Source organism: Lathyrus oleraceus, chromosome 4 (assembly GCF_024323335.1).
Source record: "Lathyrus oleraceus cultivar Zhongwan6 chromosome 4, CAAS_Psat_ZW6_1.0, whole genome shotgun sequence".
Classification (NCBI taxonomy): domain Eukaryota; kingdom Viridiplantae; phylum Streptophyta; class Magnoliopsida; order Fabales; family Fabaceae; genus Lathyrus; species Lathyrus oleraceus.
In genome coordinates, this window is record NC_066582.1 from 221,022,130 (window position 1) to 221,038,643 (window position 16,514).

General features: G+C 40.7%; 1 protein-coding gene and 1 pseudogene across 1 annotated transcript; both read left to right on the top strand.

The window, feature by feature from the left end:
• The first annotated feature begins 1,128 nt into the window (after window positions 1–1,128).
• Window positions 1,129–2,163, top strand: LOC127136762 (uncharacterized). Its single transcript, XM_051063284.1, has one exon. The coding sequence runs from the start codon at window positions 1,129–1,131 to the stop codon at window positions 2,161–2,163; it is 1,035 nt and encodes a 344-aa protein (XP_050919241.1).
• Window positions 2,164–3,430: 1,267 nt separating this feature from the next.
• LOC127136763 (squalene epoxidase 1-like) lies at window positions 3,431–15,189 on the top strand (annotated as a pseudogene).
• The last annotated feature ends 1,325 nt before the right edge of the window (window positions 15,190–16,514 follow it).

Sequence of the window (16,514 nt, forward strand, 5' to 3'; positions counted from 1 at the left end):
AAAAACTTAGGTTTAGTCCTTTGTTAAAAAATCCAAAAACATTTTCCTCTCTTTTACTCTTTCTTTCCCACTTAATAACTTGAAAAGCCTAACATTTCAAACTAACACTAACGCACACAACTAACCTAATGGTTCCCGTTGATTACAACGGACGTGAGGGGTGCTAATACCTTCCCCTTGCGTAATCGACTCCTGAACCCTGATTTGGTTGCGATGACCAATATCATTATCGTTTTATCTTGGGTTTTATCGATATTTCCCCTTTCCTTTTTAGGAATAAATAAAGTTTGGTGGCGACTCTGTTCAGTCCATCATTGCGAGCGTGCGATCGCGCTTCGCTAGGTCGTATCCCCATATTTTTCCTGAGGTGCGACAGATGGCGACTCTGCTGGGGAAATTCTCCCTAAGTGACTAAAGCCTAGTTAGGTCGTTTGTGTGCCTTTGTTTGTTTACCTGTGAGGCTTTTTCTTTATTGTTTTGTTATATTTATTGTCCTATTGATATAAATCTGTTATATTGGTTCGATATGCTTTGGTACTTGGAGATACTCTGATTGCAAACCTTGTGGGAAAGACTTTTTACCCGAGTCTCGAGTAAGAACATAAGATAGGACAAGGTTGAGTAGTGCGGGTCCGCGAGATGAATTTCTCGTTGGGTCGGTGCGAGAACCTTAGTTAGAGTAGATTCTTGAGAGGATGTTGTCGCTCGGCAAGTAAGTTGCCGTAAGCTTCGATATTTTCTTTAGGATCCATGACTCTGAGAACCATTTGTAGAACCTTAGTTCTTTGTCCAACTAGGAAGGATGGTTGCGTAGCATGGGTCTGTGAGTTGAATTTCTTGTTGGATCGATGCGTGAACCTCACTTAGAGTAGATTCTTTAGATGGAGTTGATGCCCGACAAGTAAGTTGCCGCAGGTAGCAAACAGTCTAATGGATCCATTAATCTAAGAATTTTTTTGAAACCTTAGATCATACCTGGTGAGAACCATGTTCTATACGAAGCAATCAGACTTATCCATGCCTTAAGCCTATTGAATTTATACAAAAAAAATGCATCACATTCATCCACATACATTGTATCAACATCATAAAAAGCAAGCTCTTAGTTGTCTCTTATTTGTTTCAGGAATGGAGAACTTGAAAATGACAACTCCAAGGAGACACACTTTCACGCTTAAGTACAAGGAACCTAAGCTAGACAGTTTGAAGGGTTTGATCTCTGATTTTACTCTCAGTAGACGTGATGAGTTCGGAAAAAACTATGGGAAAATTTTGAGCCTTCTAACTAAGAAAGTTGACTATGGGATTATCGGCTCTTTGGCACAATATTATGATCCACCTTTACGCTGTTTCACATTCGCTGATTTCCAACTAGCTCCTACTTTGGAAGAAGTTGAGAGGATCGTGGGTCTCAAATTGAAGGATTTCAATCCATTTCCAAAGCTCGAAGAGGAAGCGGGCCCAAAGAAGATAACTTTGGCCCTAAGTATCAATGTCCCGACTGTTCGAGACAATTGGGTTGTAAAAGGGGGTTGCGAAGGTTTTGCCGCGATGTTTTTGGAAGATTTAGCTCTGAAGCTCAAGAAAAGTGGAAATTGGAATGCATTCTATGCTGTGTTGGCTTTATTGATTCATGGGACTGTGCTCTTCCTAAATGTTGAAAAATTTGTGGATCGGGTAGCCATAGAAGTCTTTCTCTCTGGAAATCCCGTACCATTTCTCTTAGCTGACATTTACCATGCCCTTCACGCTCGACATGAAAAGAGGGGTGGAACTTTGTTGTGGTGTGCTCCTTTGCTTTATACTTGGTTCATGCAACACATGCCCGAAGAAGGCCCTTTTATGGAAAAAGAACTTAAGTCTCCTAAAAAATTAGCTTCTCTCACTGCAAGTTCCATCAGATGGTATATCCGAGAGTGGGAAACCCCAGACATTATAGTCAGCTGTGAGGAATTTCCTAATGTACCGTTGTTGGGTACCAAGGGTTGCATCAATTATAACCCTATGTTATCCCGAATGCAACACGATTACTCCATGGATGGTCCTCCTGACGCAAAGGACTTACAGCCATTTGTGCTCTTTGACATCCAAGCAAGCAATCCTGATGTAAGAACAGTACGAAAGGCTTGGTTGAAGGTTGTTAGGAAGGGTAAAGAGTTTTGAAAAAGAAACCTTCTCGCCAAAGAACCTTACACTCGATGGGTAAAAGAAAGAGTTGGGGAAATCCATTTGCCATTTATCTTAAAGGCTTCAGCCTTTCCCAAAGCTCCTGAGCCCAAACCCATACTCCCTGAGGACATGGATAAACTCACTACTAAAGTTAAGGAGCTCGAATTGGAGAATACTGAATTACGGATTCAGATGAATCGAGTTATCTTGGAAAATCAGAATTTGAAGGAGGAACGTAAGGGGAAAGCCCAGGAACTTGAGGATAGTAACAAGAGAGCCAGGCTATTGGAAGACCAGAAGGACGATCTTGATCATATCCTTATAGGTTCTACATCAGTGATCCAAACCAGGAAGGAAGAGCTCAAGAAAGCTGAGTATAGAATATGTGAGTTAGGGAGAATGTTGGATAAATCCCTTATGGATAAGAAAGAAATTAAGCTCGACTTTGAGGCACAGATCCGTGAACTGAGGGACACTCTGAAGAAATGCAAGGAAAATTTGTCTCGCAAGATACTCCAAAAGGAAGAAGCTGAAAGAAACTATCACCATCTCAGGTACCAACTGGAAGAAGCTAATAGGAGGTTTGCAGTTTTGGAAAGTCAAGAAGGTGATGCAGCCTACTTGCTCCTAAAGAATGATTGTGTGTACTGGAAAAGGTTGTATAGAGAGGCTAGAGAAACCTTAGATGAAGATCAACAGGTCATCAAGAAACTCCAAGAGCTCTATGTTGAATGGAATGGCATGTTCCGCAACTTAGCTAGGTTTGTTAACCTTAACATGTTGGAACTCCCAGAAAAACTCCAGGAAGCGGATTCGTGTATGTGTCCAGAAAACACGCCTCCTCAAGTTTTCAATTTCGTCAAGTTTATCAAGAAAATGATGAAGGAGCTCACCACAGATCTGGCTACGATCATAAGAGCTGAGACAGAGCTTAAGTTTACTTGTACTTGAATTTGAATTATTGGTGTTGAAATTTTTTTGTATTCGAATCATGTGTACTTGAAGTTAAATCTTTTGTATTCGAATTTGATTTTAATTAATGGAAGTTGTCATTTTGGGTCTCAATTATTACGTGTTATTCTTATTTAATATATTCTAACATTGCTGGAATAAATAATAAAGATAACTAAGAGCTATGCACAAAAATTCACCCATAACAACTCATGTCATTCTTCAAAAAAAAACTCATCTTTGTGTCTTCTTCGGTTCCACATTGAGTCGTCAACACCACTACAACACCAGAGCCAGCGCTCGTCAAAGAATGGCAGATCAAGAACAAGAATTGGAGAGAGTAAGCTCAGAACTCAAAGACTTACGAGGAACATGGGTCAAGTCATGGAGATACTACAAGTCATTAGGGCCAAGTTGGATGCCCAAACGACGGTCGTTTCAGAAGTCACCGGTCCTACGATTGAACCCCAACCTGCAAGGACATTTCCGACCACCTGGCCAGTCTATGGTTTACCTCCCGGTTTCATACCTCCAGTTGAAGGCGCCCCTGGTTTTGCACAATCCACTCAGCAGACAGTTCCTCTACCAGCTATCAATGAAACTCATCCAGTGGTCCACACGTTCGCACCACCCCTTGTCCGTGCACACGTGCAACCTTATTTTTAGGATCAACAACATGCTCCGGACTTTTCGTACGAAGATGATGAAAGGCAGGAAGACATAAGAGGGATGAAAGAGAATTTCCAGATTCTTGAGAAAAGGTTAAGGGCTATGGAAGGCGACCAAGTCTTTGGTGCTGCTGCTAAGGAGATGTGCTTAGTGTCAGGTCTTGTAATTCCTGCGAAATTCAAGACCCCAGATTTCGATAGGTAAGAGGGCCACTCATGTCCTAAAAGTCACCTTATTATGTACTATCGAAGAATGGCTGCGCACGTAGAGGACGATAAACTTATGATACACTGCTTCCAAGACAACTTGAGAGGTGCTCCCTCTAAGTGGTACTTAAGCCTTGATCAAAGTAGAATTCGTTGTTTCCAAGACTTATCTGACACTTTCATCCAACATTATAAGTATAACATGGATATGGCCCCATATAGGAGGCAATTTCTCAGCATGTCCCAGAAAGATAACGAGTCTTTTAAGGAGTATGCACAACGATGGAGGGAAGTGGCCTCGCAAGTCGAACCACCCCTTGTTGAGAAGGAGTTAGCAGATTGGTTCATGGATACAGTAAAACCTATGTTCTATGAAAGGATGGTGAGTAGTGTATCAGCAAGCTTCTCTGACTTGGTTGTCGTGGGCATAAAGGTCGAGCTTGGATTGAAGAATGGAAAAATGATAACCACCTCTGAAACATCTGGTAATAATGCCAAAAAGTTTCCCGAAAGTTTTCAAAGAAAGAAAGAGGGTGAAACAAACGCGGTATCAACCAGTCAAAGAAGGAGCCATTCATGGAAGAAGCAACATCAATTTTCTCAGCAGCAACCAACTAATCTAGTGCAGTATGTTCAACAACCGTATGTGGCAGCAGTCACATCAAATTTCAAACAGTCACAAGCTCCTGTCTATCAACTTATTCAACAAGCACCAGTATACCAGCAAGCACCCATGCCATCTGCTTATCAACAGCCGAGGGCATAGGCTCCACGTCTACAGAATCTTCCAAATCAAAATAGGGTACAAAGAGGTAGACCTTTGTTCGCTTCAATCCCTATGACGTACACTGAGTTGTACCTATCGTTACTGCAAAAAAAGGTTGGTGACTCCCAGACCTTTGGGTCCTCCACCAAATCCTTTACCTCCATGGTACAATCCAGATTCCCATTGTCCTTTCCATGAGGGTGCCCCTGGACATGATTTAGAGGGATGTTATGCTTTGAAGCATATTGTGCGAGAGCTGGTTGAGAAGAAGATTCTTTCATTTCGAGATATCGGACCCAACGTAAAAAGTAACCCTCTGCCGGCCCATGGTGATGTTAATGCCATTGAGGATGCTTCTGGTGGTTGTATAATCAAAAATGTTAAAAATGTTAAAACTCCGTTGCTAGCACTTCATGCAAAATTAGTGGGAGCTAGTTTGATTAATACACGCCACGACAATTGTGAAGAATGTGTCGTTCATCCAAGGGGATGTAAGGTGGTACGAAATGATGTTCAAAACTTAATGGATCAAGGTGTTTTGCAAGTTTGTGGTCCGACAACAAACGAGGAAGTTTCAGTCATTGAACCATTTTTCAATCTACCAGAACTCGTTGAGATAACTTATCACGGAAAAGATGTTGTTCATCCATCACCCGTGGTAGTTTGTATGCCTACCCCTTTCCCTTTGAAAGCACCAAAGCGGTACCTTGGAAATATGACATAACTGTGGTAGATGGAGTGGTAGATGAAAAACCCAAAGATGTCGAAGGTGAGAAAGGCTCGGAGAATGTTGACACCGATATCACTAACATCGCAGGGACGAGCAGAATGACCCGCAGCGGTCGAATTTATACTCCCAATGTTAATATAATCCCTCAAGAACCAACAAGGGAAGCTGCAACTGCAAATCCAGCCCAGAGTATGGAGGGGCACAGCCGGCAGTGCAAGCAGATGAAGCAAGTGAATTTTTAAGAATAATAAAGAAAAGCGACTACAAGATAGTTGATAAGTTACATCAGACACCGTCAAAAATATCTATCTTGTCCTTGCTTCTGAATTCCCAAGCTCATAGGGAGGCTCTACTGAAAGTGCTTGCTCAAGCTCATGTTACCCAAGATATAACGGTTGGCCAACTTGATGGGGTGGTCGCCAATATCACAGCCTGCAACACTCTAAGTTTCAGCAATGAAGAGCTACCCAAGGAAGGGAAGAATCACAATCGCGCCTTACATGTATCCATAAAGTGCCAAGAAGATGCTCTGGCCAAGGTTTTAGTTGACACTGGATCGTCCCTCAATGTTCTACCAAAGAGGGCACTCGCCAAATTATCTTACCAAGGTTCGGAATTGAAACCTAGTGCACTTGTGGTAAAAGCATTTGATGGTTCTCGAAGGACAGTAGTTGGGGAGGTAGAGCTACCAATCCAGATCGGACCGCATGTATTCCCCATCAATTTCCAAGTCATGGACATAAATCCCGCTTATAGCTGCCTTTTGGGACGTCCATGGATACATTGTGTTGGGGCAGTGACTTCTACTTTGCATCAGAAAATGAAGTTTGTCGTCGACGACAAGCTCGTCATTGTCTCGGGTGAAGAAGATTTTATCATTAGTCAACTCTCCTCTTTCTGTTATATCGAGACTGATGAGGATGCCTTAGAGACCTCTTTCCAAGCACTTGAAATATCCAATGCCACACTTGCTGAGGTGAAGGATCCTATTGAGAAAGTCGGTTTGTCGTTCGCCTCTTTGAATAGCGCAAGGTCAGCAGTTGAAAGTGGAGGCCCTGCAGGTTGGGGGCAAGTCATCAATGTCAGCGAGAAAAATGATCGTTTTGGTTTAGGGTACAAGCCTTCTGCTAAGGGAGGAGCCCTGGCCCCTGCAAAGGACCGCGTGCAGAGCATACAAGAAGTTTTCCTAAGCACAGGATTTATCCATGGAGATCAAGTTGGTGCCATTGAAGATGACATTGAAGATGGAGAAGCATCAAATCTGATATACCGGTGTGAAGCAGCCTTAACAAATTGGGAGGCAGTTGAGATTCCAGAAGTTTTTCCTATGTCAAAGTAATTGTGTTTTCCTTTGTTTTTTTTTGAAAATCCTTAGCTCTGCCCAAGGCTAACGAATCATCTGTAGGGTCACTTTAAATTTCAAAATCATTATGACAAATAAAGAGCATTTTGTTCAAATTCTTATCGTTCATTCATTTGTTTTTCTTAAAATGGCAATCCTTTCAAAAACTACAAAAATATGTTTAATTCTTTTTCATTTTATTTCCACTTTTCTAAAAAAACATCATTAAAAAACATGCAGAATAATCAATAAACCAGTTGAATTCGGTGATCCCACTACTTCCTATAACTTTGAACTCCACATCTACCAAGCGGAAGAGGATAGTGAGGAAGATTGTGATTTCCCTGAAGAATTGGAAAGGATGCTCGAGCACGAGTCAAAGGCCCTTCAGCCGCATGAAGAACCAGTGGAAACAATCAACCTCGGCACTGAAGAAGATAAGAAAGAGGTCAAAGTTGGGACTAGACTTGGGGCAAGCATCGAAGAAAGATTGATCAAGTTGTTACAAGAATATGTAGATGTATTTGCTTGGTCGTATCAGGATATGCCAGGTTTAGATACTGATATTGTTGTCCACAAGCTACCACTACAGCCAGATCACCCGCCAGTAAAGCAGAAGCTCCGAAGAGCAAGACCCGACATGGCTCTAAAGATTTGTGACGAGGTGAAACGTCAATTTGATACCGGTTTTCTAGCAGTTGCGAAGTACCCCCAATGGGTAGCTAATATTGTACCAGTACCCAAAAAGTATGGCAAAGTCAGGATGTGTGTTGATTACAGGGATTTAAACAAAGCTAGTCCAAAAGACGATTTCCCCCTGCGACATATTGACACTCTGGTAGACAACACTGCTAAGTTCGCGGTCTTCTCCTTTATGGACGGATTCTCGGGTTATAATCAAATTAAGATGGATCCAGAAGACATGGAAAAAACCACATTCATCACCCCTTGGGGAACATTTTGCTACAAGGTAATGCCATTTGGTCTCAAAAATGCTGGGGAAACTTACCAAAGAGAAATGGTCACTCTTTTCCATGACATGATGCATAAGGAAATTGAGGTTTATGTAGATGATATGATTGCAAAATCCCAAAGTAAAGAGGATCATATAGATCACTTGCAAAAGCTATTTGAGCGTCTTCGGAAATTTCGACTACGGCTGAATCCTGCTAAATGCACCTTCGGTGTCCGATCTGGAAAGTTGCTTGGTTTCATTGTTAGTCAACGAGGAATTGAGGTAGATCCAGACAAGGTTAGGGCAATACAAGAAATTCATGCTCCACGTACAGAGAAAGAAGTTAGAGGATTCTTGGGACGTTTGAACTATATCTCTAGGTTTATATCTCATATGACTGCTACGTGTGAACCTATATTCAAGTTATTAAGAAAAGATCAAGCAGTTGAATGGAACTCTGACTGCCAAATGGCTTTTGAGAAGATCGGACAATACCTGCAAAAGCCCCCTATTCTAATTCCACCTGTTCAGGGGAAACCACTCTTTGTGTACTTAATTGTGCTTGAAAAGTCAATGGGATGTGTGCTGGGACAGCATGACGAAACCGGCCGAAAGGAGCATGCCATCTACTATCTGAGTAAGAGGTTTACCGATTGTGAAACCCGATATTCACTCTTGGAGAAAACTTGTTGTGCTTTAGCATGGGCCGCTCGTCGTCTAAGACAATACATGATTTGCCACACTACTTTGTTGATCTCAAAAATGGATCCAATAAAGTATATCTTTGAAAAGCCTGCTTTAACTGGAAGACTCGCTCGTTGGCAGATGTTACTATCTGAGTATGACATCCAATATGTGTCTCAGAAAGCCATCAAAGGAAGCGTGTTATCTGATTACCTGGCAAACCAACCCGTTGAAGACTACCACCCGATGAAATTTGACTTCCCTGATGAAGACATTATGGTAGTAAAATATTGTGAAGTCCCAAGACTTGATGAAGGACCTGAACCCGGATCTCGGTGGAAGCTCATGTTCGATGGTTCCTCCAATTACATGGGGCATGGCGTAGGAGCTGTTTTGTTAAATCCGAATGGTGGATACACTCCTTTCACAACAAGGTTGTGTTTCGATTGCACAAATAATATAGCAGAATATGAGGCGTGCATCCTAGGCATTGAAGCAGCAATTGATCTCCGAATCAAAATCCTCGAAGTATGTGGAGACTCAGCCTTGGTGATATACCAAGTCAAAGGCGAATGGGAAACCCGTGATACCAAGTTGATCCCATATCGTGCCTATGTCATGGAACTAATAAAATACTTTGACGAAATCACTTTCCGTCATATCCCGAGAACTGAGAATCAAATCGCTGATGCTTTGGCTATGTTGGCTTCAATGTACCAAGTTAGATTCCATAATGAAGCGCCTCTCATTCAGATCGAGCGGAAAGTTGAGCCTGCCTACTGCCAGTCAGTTGAAGAGGAAGTCGATGGTAAACCTTGGTTTCACGACATCAAATGCTTTTTGCAAAATCAAGAATATCCAACAGATGCAACAACCCTTGACAAGAAAACATTGAGGAAGTTAGCATCCAAATTCTTCTTAAGCAATGGTGTGTTATACAAGAGAAACCACAACATGATTCTGCTCAGACGCGTGGATGGACGTGAATCGGACCTGTTGATCAAGGAGATTCATGAAGGATCCTTTGGAACTCATGCCAATGGGAATGCCATGGCCAAGAAGATTTTAAGGGCTGGTTATTACTGGTTGACCATGGAATCCGACTGCTTCAATTATGCTAGAAAATGTCATAAATGCCAAATCTATGCCGACAAGGTACACGTGCCTCCGACCCTACTAAATGTTTTGACGTCACCTTGGCCTTTCTCAATGTGGGGCATCGACATGATTGGCGCCATCGAGCCTAAAGCTTCCAACGGTCACCGCTTCATCCTGGTTGCAATTGATTACTTTACCAAATGGGTAGAAGACGCCTCTTACGCTAATGTGACAAAACAAGTGGTTGCACGGTTCCTCAAGAAAGAGATCATTTGCCATTATGGAGTTCCAAGCCAGATCATCACAGATAATGGGATGAATCTGAACAGTAGGACCATGAAGGAACTATGCGAAAGCTTTAAGATTGAACACCATAACTCTTCACCATATCGTCCAAAGATGAATGGCGCTGTTGAAGCCGCTAATGAAAACATCAAGAAAATCCTGCAGAAAATGGTGAAAACCTACAAGGATTGGCACAAAATGCTACCCTTTGCACTGCATGGATACTGGACTTCCGTTCGCACTTCAACAGGGGCAACCCCACTCTCTTTGGTATATGGGATGGAAGCGGTTCTCCCAATTGAAGTGGATATACCTTCAATGAGAATCCTGATGGAAACCAAGCTAAAAGAGGCTGAAGGATTCAAAATAGATTTGATCAGTTAAACCTTATAGGTGAGAAGCGAATGACTTCTTTGTGCCATGGACAGTTATATCAAAAACGGCTCAAAAGGGATTTTGACAAGAAAGTACGGGTTCGGGAATTCAGAGAAGGAGACCTCGTGCTCAAGAAGATCTTGCCAATACACAAGGACTCACGTGGGAAATGGACTCTCAATTACGAAGGCCCATATGTTGTGAAGAAAGCCTTCTCTGGAGGTGCCTTGATTCTCACAACTATGGATGATGAAGAGCTCTCGCACCCCGTGAACTCTGACGCAGTTAAAAAATACTATGCCTAATAAAAACCTGCTAAGTCGAAAACCTGAAAGGGCGATTTAGGCAAAAAAAGGGTATCCCGGTGGACTGAAAACCCGAAAGGGCGGTCCAGGCAAAAGTTAGGGATGAATAAAAAATGGTAGTTCGCTAAGTCGAAAACCTGAAAGGGCGACTTAGGCAAAAAGGAGCGTCCCGGTGGACTGAAAACCCGAAAGGGCGGTCCAGGCAAAAGTTAGGGATGAATAAAAAATGGTAGCTCGCTAAGTCGAAAACCTGAAAGGGTGACTTAGGCAAAAAGGAGCGTCCCGGTGGATTGAAAACCCGAAAGGGCGATCCAGGCAAAAGTTAAAGGCACAAGGCATAAACTGCATCAGTTGTTACTGATTAACACCGAAGAATCTGAGGCGGAAGATCAATCCAGTTATTCCCTTTAGAAGCAAGGTTTTGGGGAATCATATCTATTGGGGATGTTAGTGGTCACTGAATTCAACGTAAACCTTTCCTTATTGCCATTTTTCAAAATTTGTAACATTCCATAGAGCTACACCATTTGTGTGTTACCGTTCTTGAATAAAATACAAGTTTTGCCTGTTAATCATTGTTAATTGTGTTCTTCTATGTTTTCCTTTGTTATGCGAAGTGTCATTTATTTGTTAATAATGAAATTTTGAAACTTGAAAAGAATTTGAAATTTAGTGAAAGGAACAAAATTACTTTGATATATGTGAAAATCAAGAGAAAATCATTTGTTTTTCCGAAAGCCTCAAGATTGCATAAATATTCCTGGATCACTAACAAAAATCTCCATGGAAAACAACTTATTAATCTTCTGGAAGGATGGACCTTTGGTTATTTATAACTGTCAATCATGATAGATTCTCCTCTGGATACGCCTGTTAATTGTACGGGTTTGAGTTATTGGTGTTGAGGAATCAGAATCTCTGTAAACAGTCCCTACAAACTCCCAGTCTGCCTATTGTCAGCATTGCATATCATGATCATTCATATATCATGCATAAAACAAAAAATCAAATCATGCATGGTTCAAAGTGTACTCTGTACTCATGGGTGTGGCCCATTCGGTCCCGTTGTTGATTGTTATCCCTTGACCTAAAGACCAGTTGTCACTAGTATCGTTTCAAAGGTTCAAATCGTCGTTGGCATCGCTGTCAGTCTGTTTGTAAATACATTTGTAATTGATATCTGAAGTTTGGTTGTCGCAAACATCGTTTCAAGTCCAACTGTTGTTGGCACCAATCTGTTAAAAGTTGGTTGTAATACATTGCTTACAGTCAAAGTCCAATTGTTGTTGGCACCTATCCGTTAAAAGTTGGTTGTAATCCATTACTTACGGTTAAAAGTCCAATTGTTGTTTGGCACGTATAGAGAGTTTGATTACCCTGTCTTTCCTGATGGTTCCGTGAAAGTCATGTATGACTCATCATCTTGAGGAATTCCCAGAAGCTTGGAGTTTTTTCGTGATTAGAAAACTCCAATGATATTGGTTTTGTTTGATTTCTTTGTAAAGAATTATCATAGCCTTTTGCATGGATGATCTACTTATAAGAAGACTCCCGTTTATCTTTGTTTTGCATAAATTCCCTGTTAGGAATCTCCAAAATCTGTGATTGGATGAATTTCTTGTGAGAAATCTCCAGAACTATCAGATGTATTCTAAAGTGTCAGGTCATGTATGAACCTATTGATAAAACTTTCCTTGTATTTTCTCCAATATTCTCAGGTCATGTATGAACCTATTGATAAAACTCCCTTTGATTTTTCCCAAGTAACGTCGGGTCATGTATGAACCTGTTAATTGAGCACTCTCTGAATAGTCAGGTGTTGTCAGGTCATGTATGAATCTGTTGTTGAGCTTTTATTCTGGTATTACCAGGTCATGTCTAAATCTGTTTTGAAGAATCTTGCTCTATGATTATTTCAGTGTTGTCAGGTCATGTATGAACTTGTTGATACACTCTTTTTGATTTTTCTATTTGTTGTCAAGTCATGTTTGAACTTGTTGTCAGAACCATTCTTGGTATTCCTCAGCATTGTTAGGTCATGTATGAACCCCTGCTGTTGAGCTTTTATTCCAAGTATTACCAGGTCATGTCTGAACCTATTTTGAAGAATCTTTTTCTTTGATTATTCCAGTGTTGTCGGGTCATGTATGAACCTTTTGCTTAACCTTTTGTTCCAATGTTGTCAAGTCATGTATGAACTTGTTGTGGGAACTTTCTCAAAATGTTCGAGTTGTTAGTAAGTCATGTGTGAACTTACTGTCAAAATCCCTTGTATTCTAAGTGTCGTTCATCGATTTTCGCCTTGAGTACTCCCCTGTTGTGTGTCTGACTCTCCAGTAGGATTGTTATCCCCAACGGTTTTGTTTTACCCTATTGTGTCTGTTTCTCTGTGGGCCATCAGAGCTCCCCACAGATTGGTCTGTCCGGTAACATCTCCTGTTAAGGATTCACCGTGTCCCTAACAGATAAATTCATAAATAAAGAGTCCTTCACCCATGCATATCACATCATAGCATTTTCATTTCAGGATCAAATTCGGGTATTCTTAGTATTTAATTATCTTCCGCTACGATCACATGAAGAATGTCATACTTCATGTTCCCTGGTTGAAGATACTTAAATAGGGGCAACTGTCACACCCTGATTTTGACCCTGATATTCATATCATTTTTCTTATTTCATTATTTGCTCCTCATGATTTAGTTCCTCTAATATGGCATCCCTTTTCCATGAGCATCAAATGGTCTCCTTTTCTGTTATTGTTGCACCCTTTTGTGTTTTGTGCATTCAAGGCGATGTTCTACTGTCAACATATTTGGATACATAGGCGCATTCCGCGTCGGCGGTAATCAAAGAATCCAAGGATTATTTTGCTTGGATTAGAGTATGCGGTCAAAAAGAATTTTGTCATGAAAAAGCTTTGATGAACATTATTTGCTTCAAGGAGATTTTAGTGTCTTGCCATGCCTTAAGGGAGAGTCATTATCATGTGGTTTGTTCAAGAGGGACCAAGCACGAAAACCGGTTTGCACCATATGTTTCACCAACTTTCAACAGAAGCCAATAAACTTGAAGATAAAATCAAATGGTTTCGCTGAAAAGAAGAAGGTGCTGGTGTTGCTCTTGCTTATACACTTGGAAAGGATGGACGGCGATTGCATGTGATTGAAAGAGACTTGAGTGAGCCAGATAGGATTGTGAGTGAATTGCTACAACCTAGTGGATATATAAAGTTACTTGAGTTGGGTCTTGAAGATTGTGTGGATGAAATTGATGCACAAAGAATCTTTGGCTATGCTCTTTATGAGGATGGGAAAAACACCAAGTTATCTTATCCCTTAGAAAATTTTGACTCTGATGTACCTGGAAGAAGCTTTCACAATGGTCCTTTCATACAACAAATGTGAGAAAAGGCTTCATCTCTTCCAAATGTAAAATTAGAACAAAGAACCGTCACGTCTTTACTCGAAGAAAATGGAACCACCAAAGGGGTAAACTATAAAAACAAGAGTGGACAAGAGTTTACAACAAAGGCTCTTCTCACCATAGTATGTGATGGTTGTTTTTCTAACTTGAGACGCTCTATTTGTAATCCTAAGGTTGAAGTTCCTTCTCATTTTGTTGGATTGATATTGGAGAATTGTAACCTTCCATATGAAAATCATGGACATGTTATCTTGGGTGATCCTTCGCCAATTTTGTTTTATCCTATAAGTAGTACCGAGATTCGATGTTTGGTCGATGTGCCTAGCCAAAAACTACCTTCTGTTGGTAATGGTGAAATGGCTAATTATTTGAAAACTGTGGTAGCACCTCAGGTGCAAAAATAAGGAACATTCTACCACATTTGATGTCAAATTTGTGTCGAAATAACACAACTCGTTCATTTACGCTTATAAGCCTCTTCTACTAATTGAGAGAATTACATGTTCAGGTTCCTCCGGAGTTGTATACTTCTTTTATAGCAGCAGTTGATAAAGGAAACATCAGAAGCATGCTGTTAGCAACCTTTATCAGGATGCTAGAATCAATGACGCTACTGTGATCCTAGACAAGATGGTGGATTTTGATCTTCTTACGGTTCATAATAAATGTACTGATAATTCGGTCAAAAAACAATACAACTTTAGTAGCTCAAAAAATTGTTGATTCACTTGATAAAAATGCTATACATAATTCTCTTCCAAATAATATTGTGTACAACATAGCTATAGATGGACTTTGCAAGTCAGGAAAAATTAATGAAGCAAGAAGCGTTCTGTCAGTTTTGATATCTAGAGGTTTTCTTCCAGATAATTTCACATATTGTGCATTAATTCATGCCTGTTCAGCTTTTGGCAATATGGATGAAGCTTTCAAGGAAACATTGATCGAGCACAGAGACTTTTCCATAAACTTCATCAAAAGGGGTTGGTTCCTAATGCTGCCACCTGCAATATTAATCAGTTATTACTGTAGAATTGGTGATCTTGATAAGGCCTCTAAATTGAAAGAGAAGATATCTCAAGCAACTTTAGCATCGAAAATTGAGGTTCAACATCGAACTTCACAGCCATCATTTGATAGTCTCAAGGCACTTACAGGCTCCATCATAGAGCATGGCAAGAATATAGAAAAAAAGCTTCAAGAGAACAAACCTCCTGCACGATATTAACCACGACAATATCAACAGCAAGGACAGCAGATAAGACCCATTCAAACACCGACGTGCAGCCTTCATTAGTCCCTGTTTCAAAAGCAGTTTGTTTAATTCTCCGGCAGTTGCAAGCAAGAGCCTTATCCAACAATCTATTCCATGTGCGCATGACTTAAAGAAGACCAGCCAGAGACATTGCAGCCTATCCTACATTCAAACAAGGCATTAAACATCATTCATATGTTAACTAGGTCATACAAAAGCAATGCATCAAACCTATGTAAAGAACCATACAAAGCCAATAAGAACATGGTCCAACCATAGGCAGTTCAGGCCAAATCCCAACCTGCTGCACTCAGCATCTTCCGAAGATGATGATGATTTTGATGATGCTTTAGAGGATGAAGGTTTTTCTCTTGCAAAGAGTAAAAAGAATCATAACAAGTCAAGATTCACTGGAAAATATTCTGAGTTTGCAGATCCATTGGTTATCCTTTCAGCCATTCCCTGTATAACAGCAATAAGACCATCCAAAGCAAGAATATGCATGGCAGACAATGGACAGTTCACAGGAAATGCACTTCTTGACAACAAATTAGCGAGAAGTCGACAAGGGCTTCCATGGATACCTCTTGCTGCTGGTATGGAGCCCCATATCTGCTTTGTGCAAGTCTCAAATGAAGCAAGAAAAATGCTTCTAGTTACAATTTGAGTTTTGTACGAAGATGATGATATAGATTGAGAACAATCCTACACGCCATTGAAAGTATGAGTGGACTCATTGACAAACCAAATTGCATCAGATTATGAAAAAAGCTCATCTTGAATTAAGCTTAGCAACCTTGGGTGACGGTGAATAGAAGGCCCTCCAAGTTCTGTAGCCGAATTGATTAAAGTTAAAGCAAAAAGGATTTCAATACCCTGCATATTTGGACATAAAAAACACATCAAATGCACTCCTATAACTGCTGCATTTTTACAAACAGAACTGAGTTTGAATCTATATTTCACAGTAAATTTCAAAATAATTTCCCAACCAAAATCCCAAATCCACCATCCTCCGCAAGAACAAGCGCACGGTTAAACGATGAGCGTATACAGGTAAGTGAAGGTGAAATTTTGACCTTTAGATCATCCAGAGTAACTTGTTAACTTCGAACGGAATCCATAGATCGAACATTGACTTCTCCAAGACCATGGAAGATGTTGCAACAACAAACAGAGATCAGTAAACGTCAAAAACAAATCCTATTTTCGTCTAAGCGGGTTCACAGTGGTGAAATTTTTTCTCACCGACGGTAAAAGTTAACAAATAACCCAAAAAGGAATTAGGACAAATTCCA

Bases quoted from the DNA above. Each gene is read 5' to 3' on its own strand.
- LOC127136762 (XM_051063284.1), top strand. From the start codon at position 1,129: ATGGAGAACTTGAAAATGACAACTCCAAGGAGACACACTTTCACGCTT.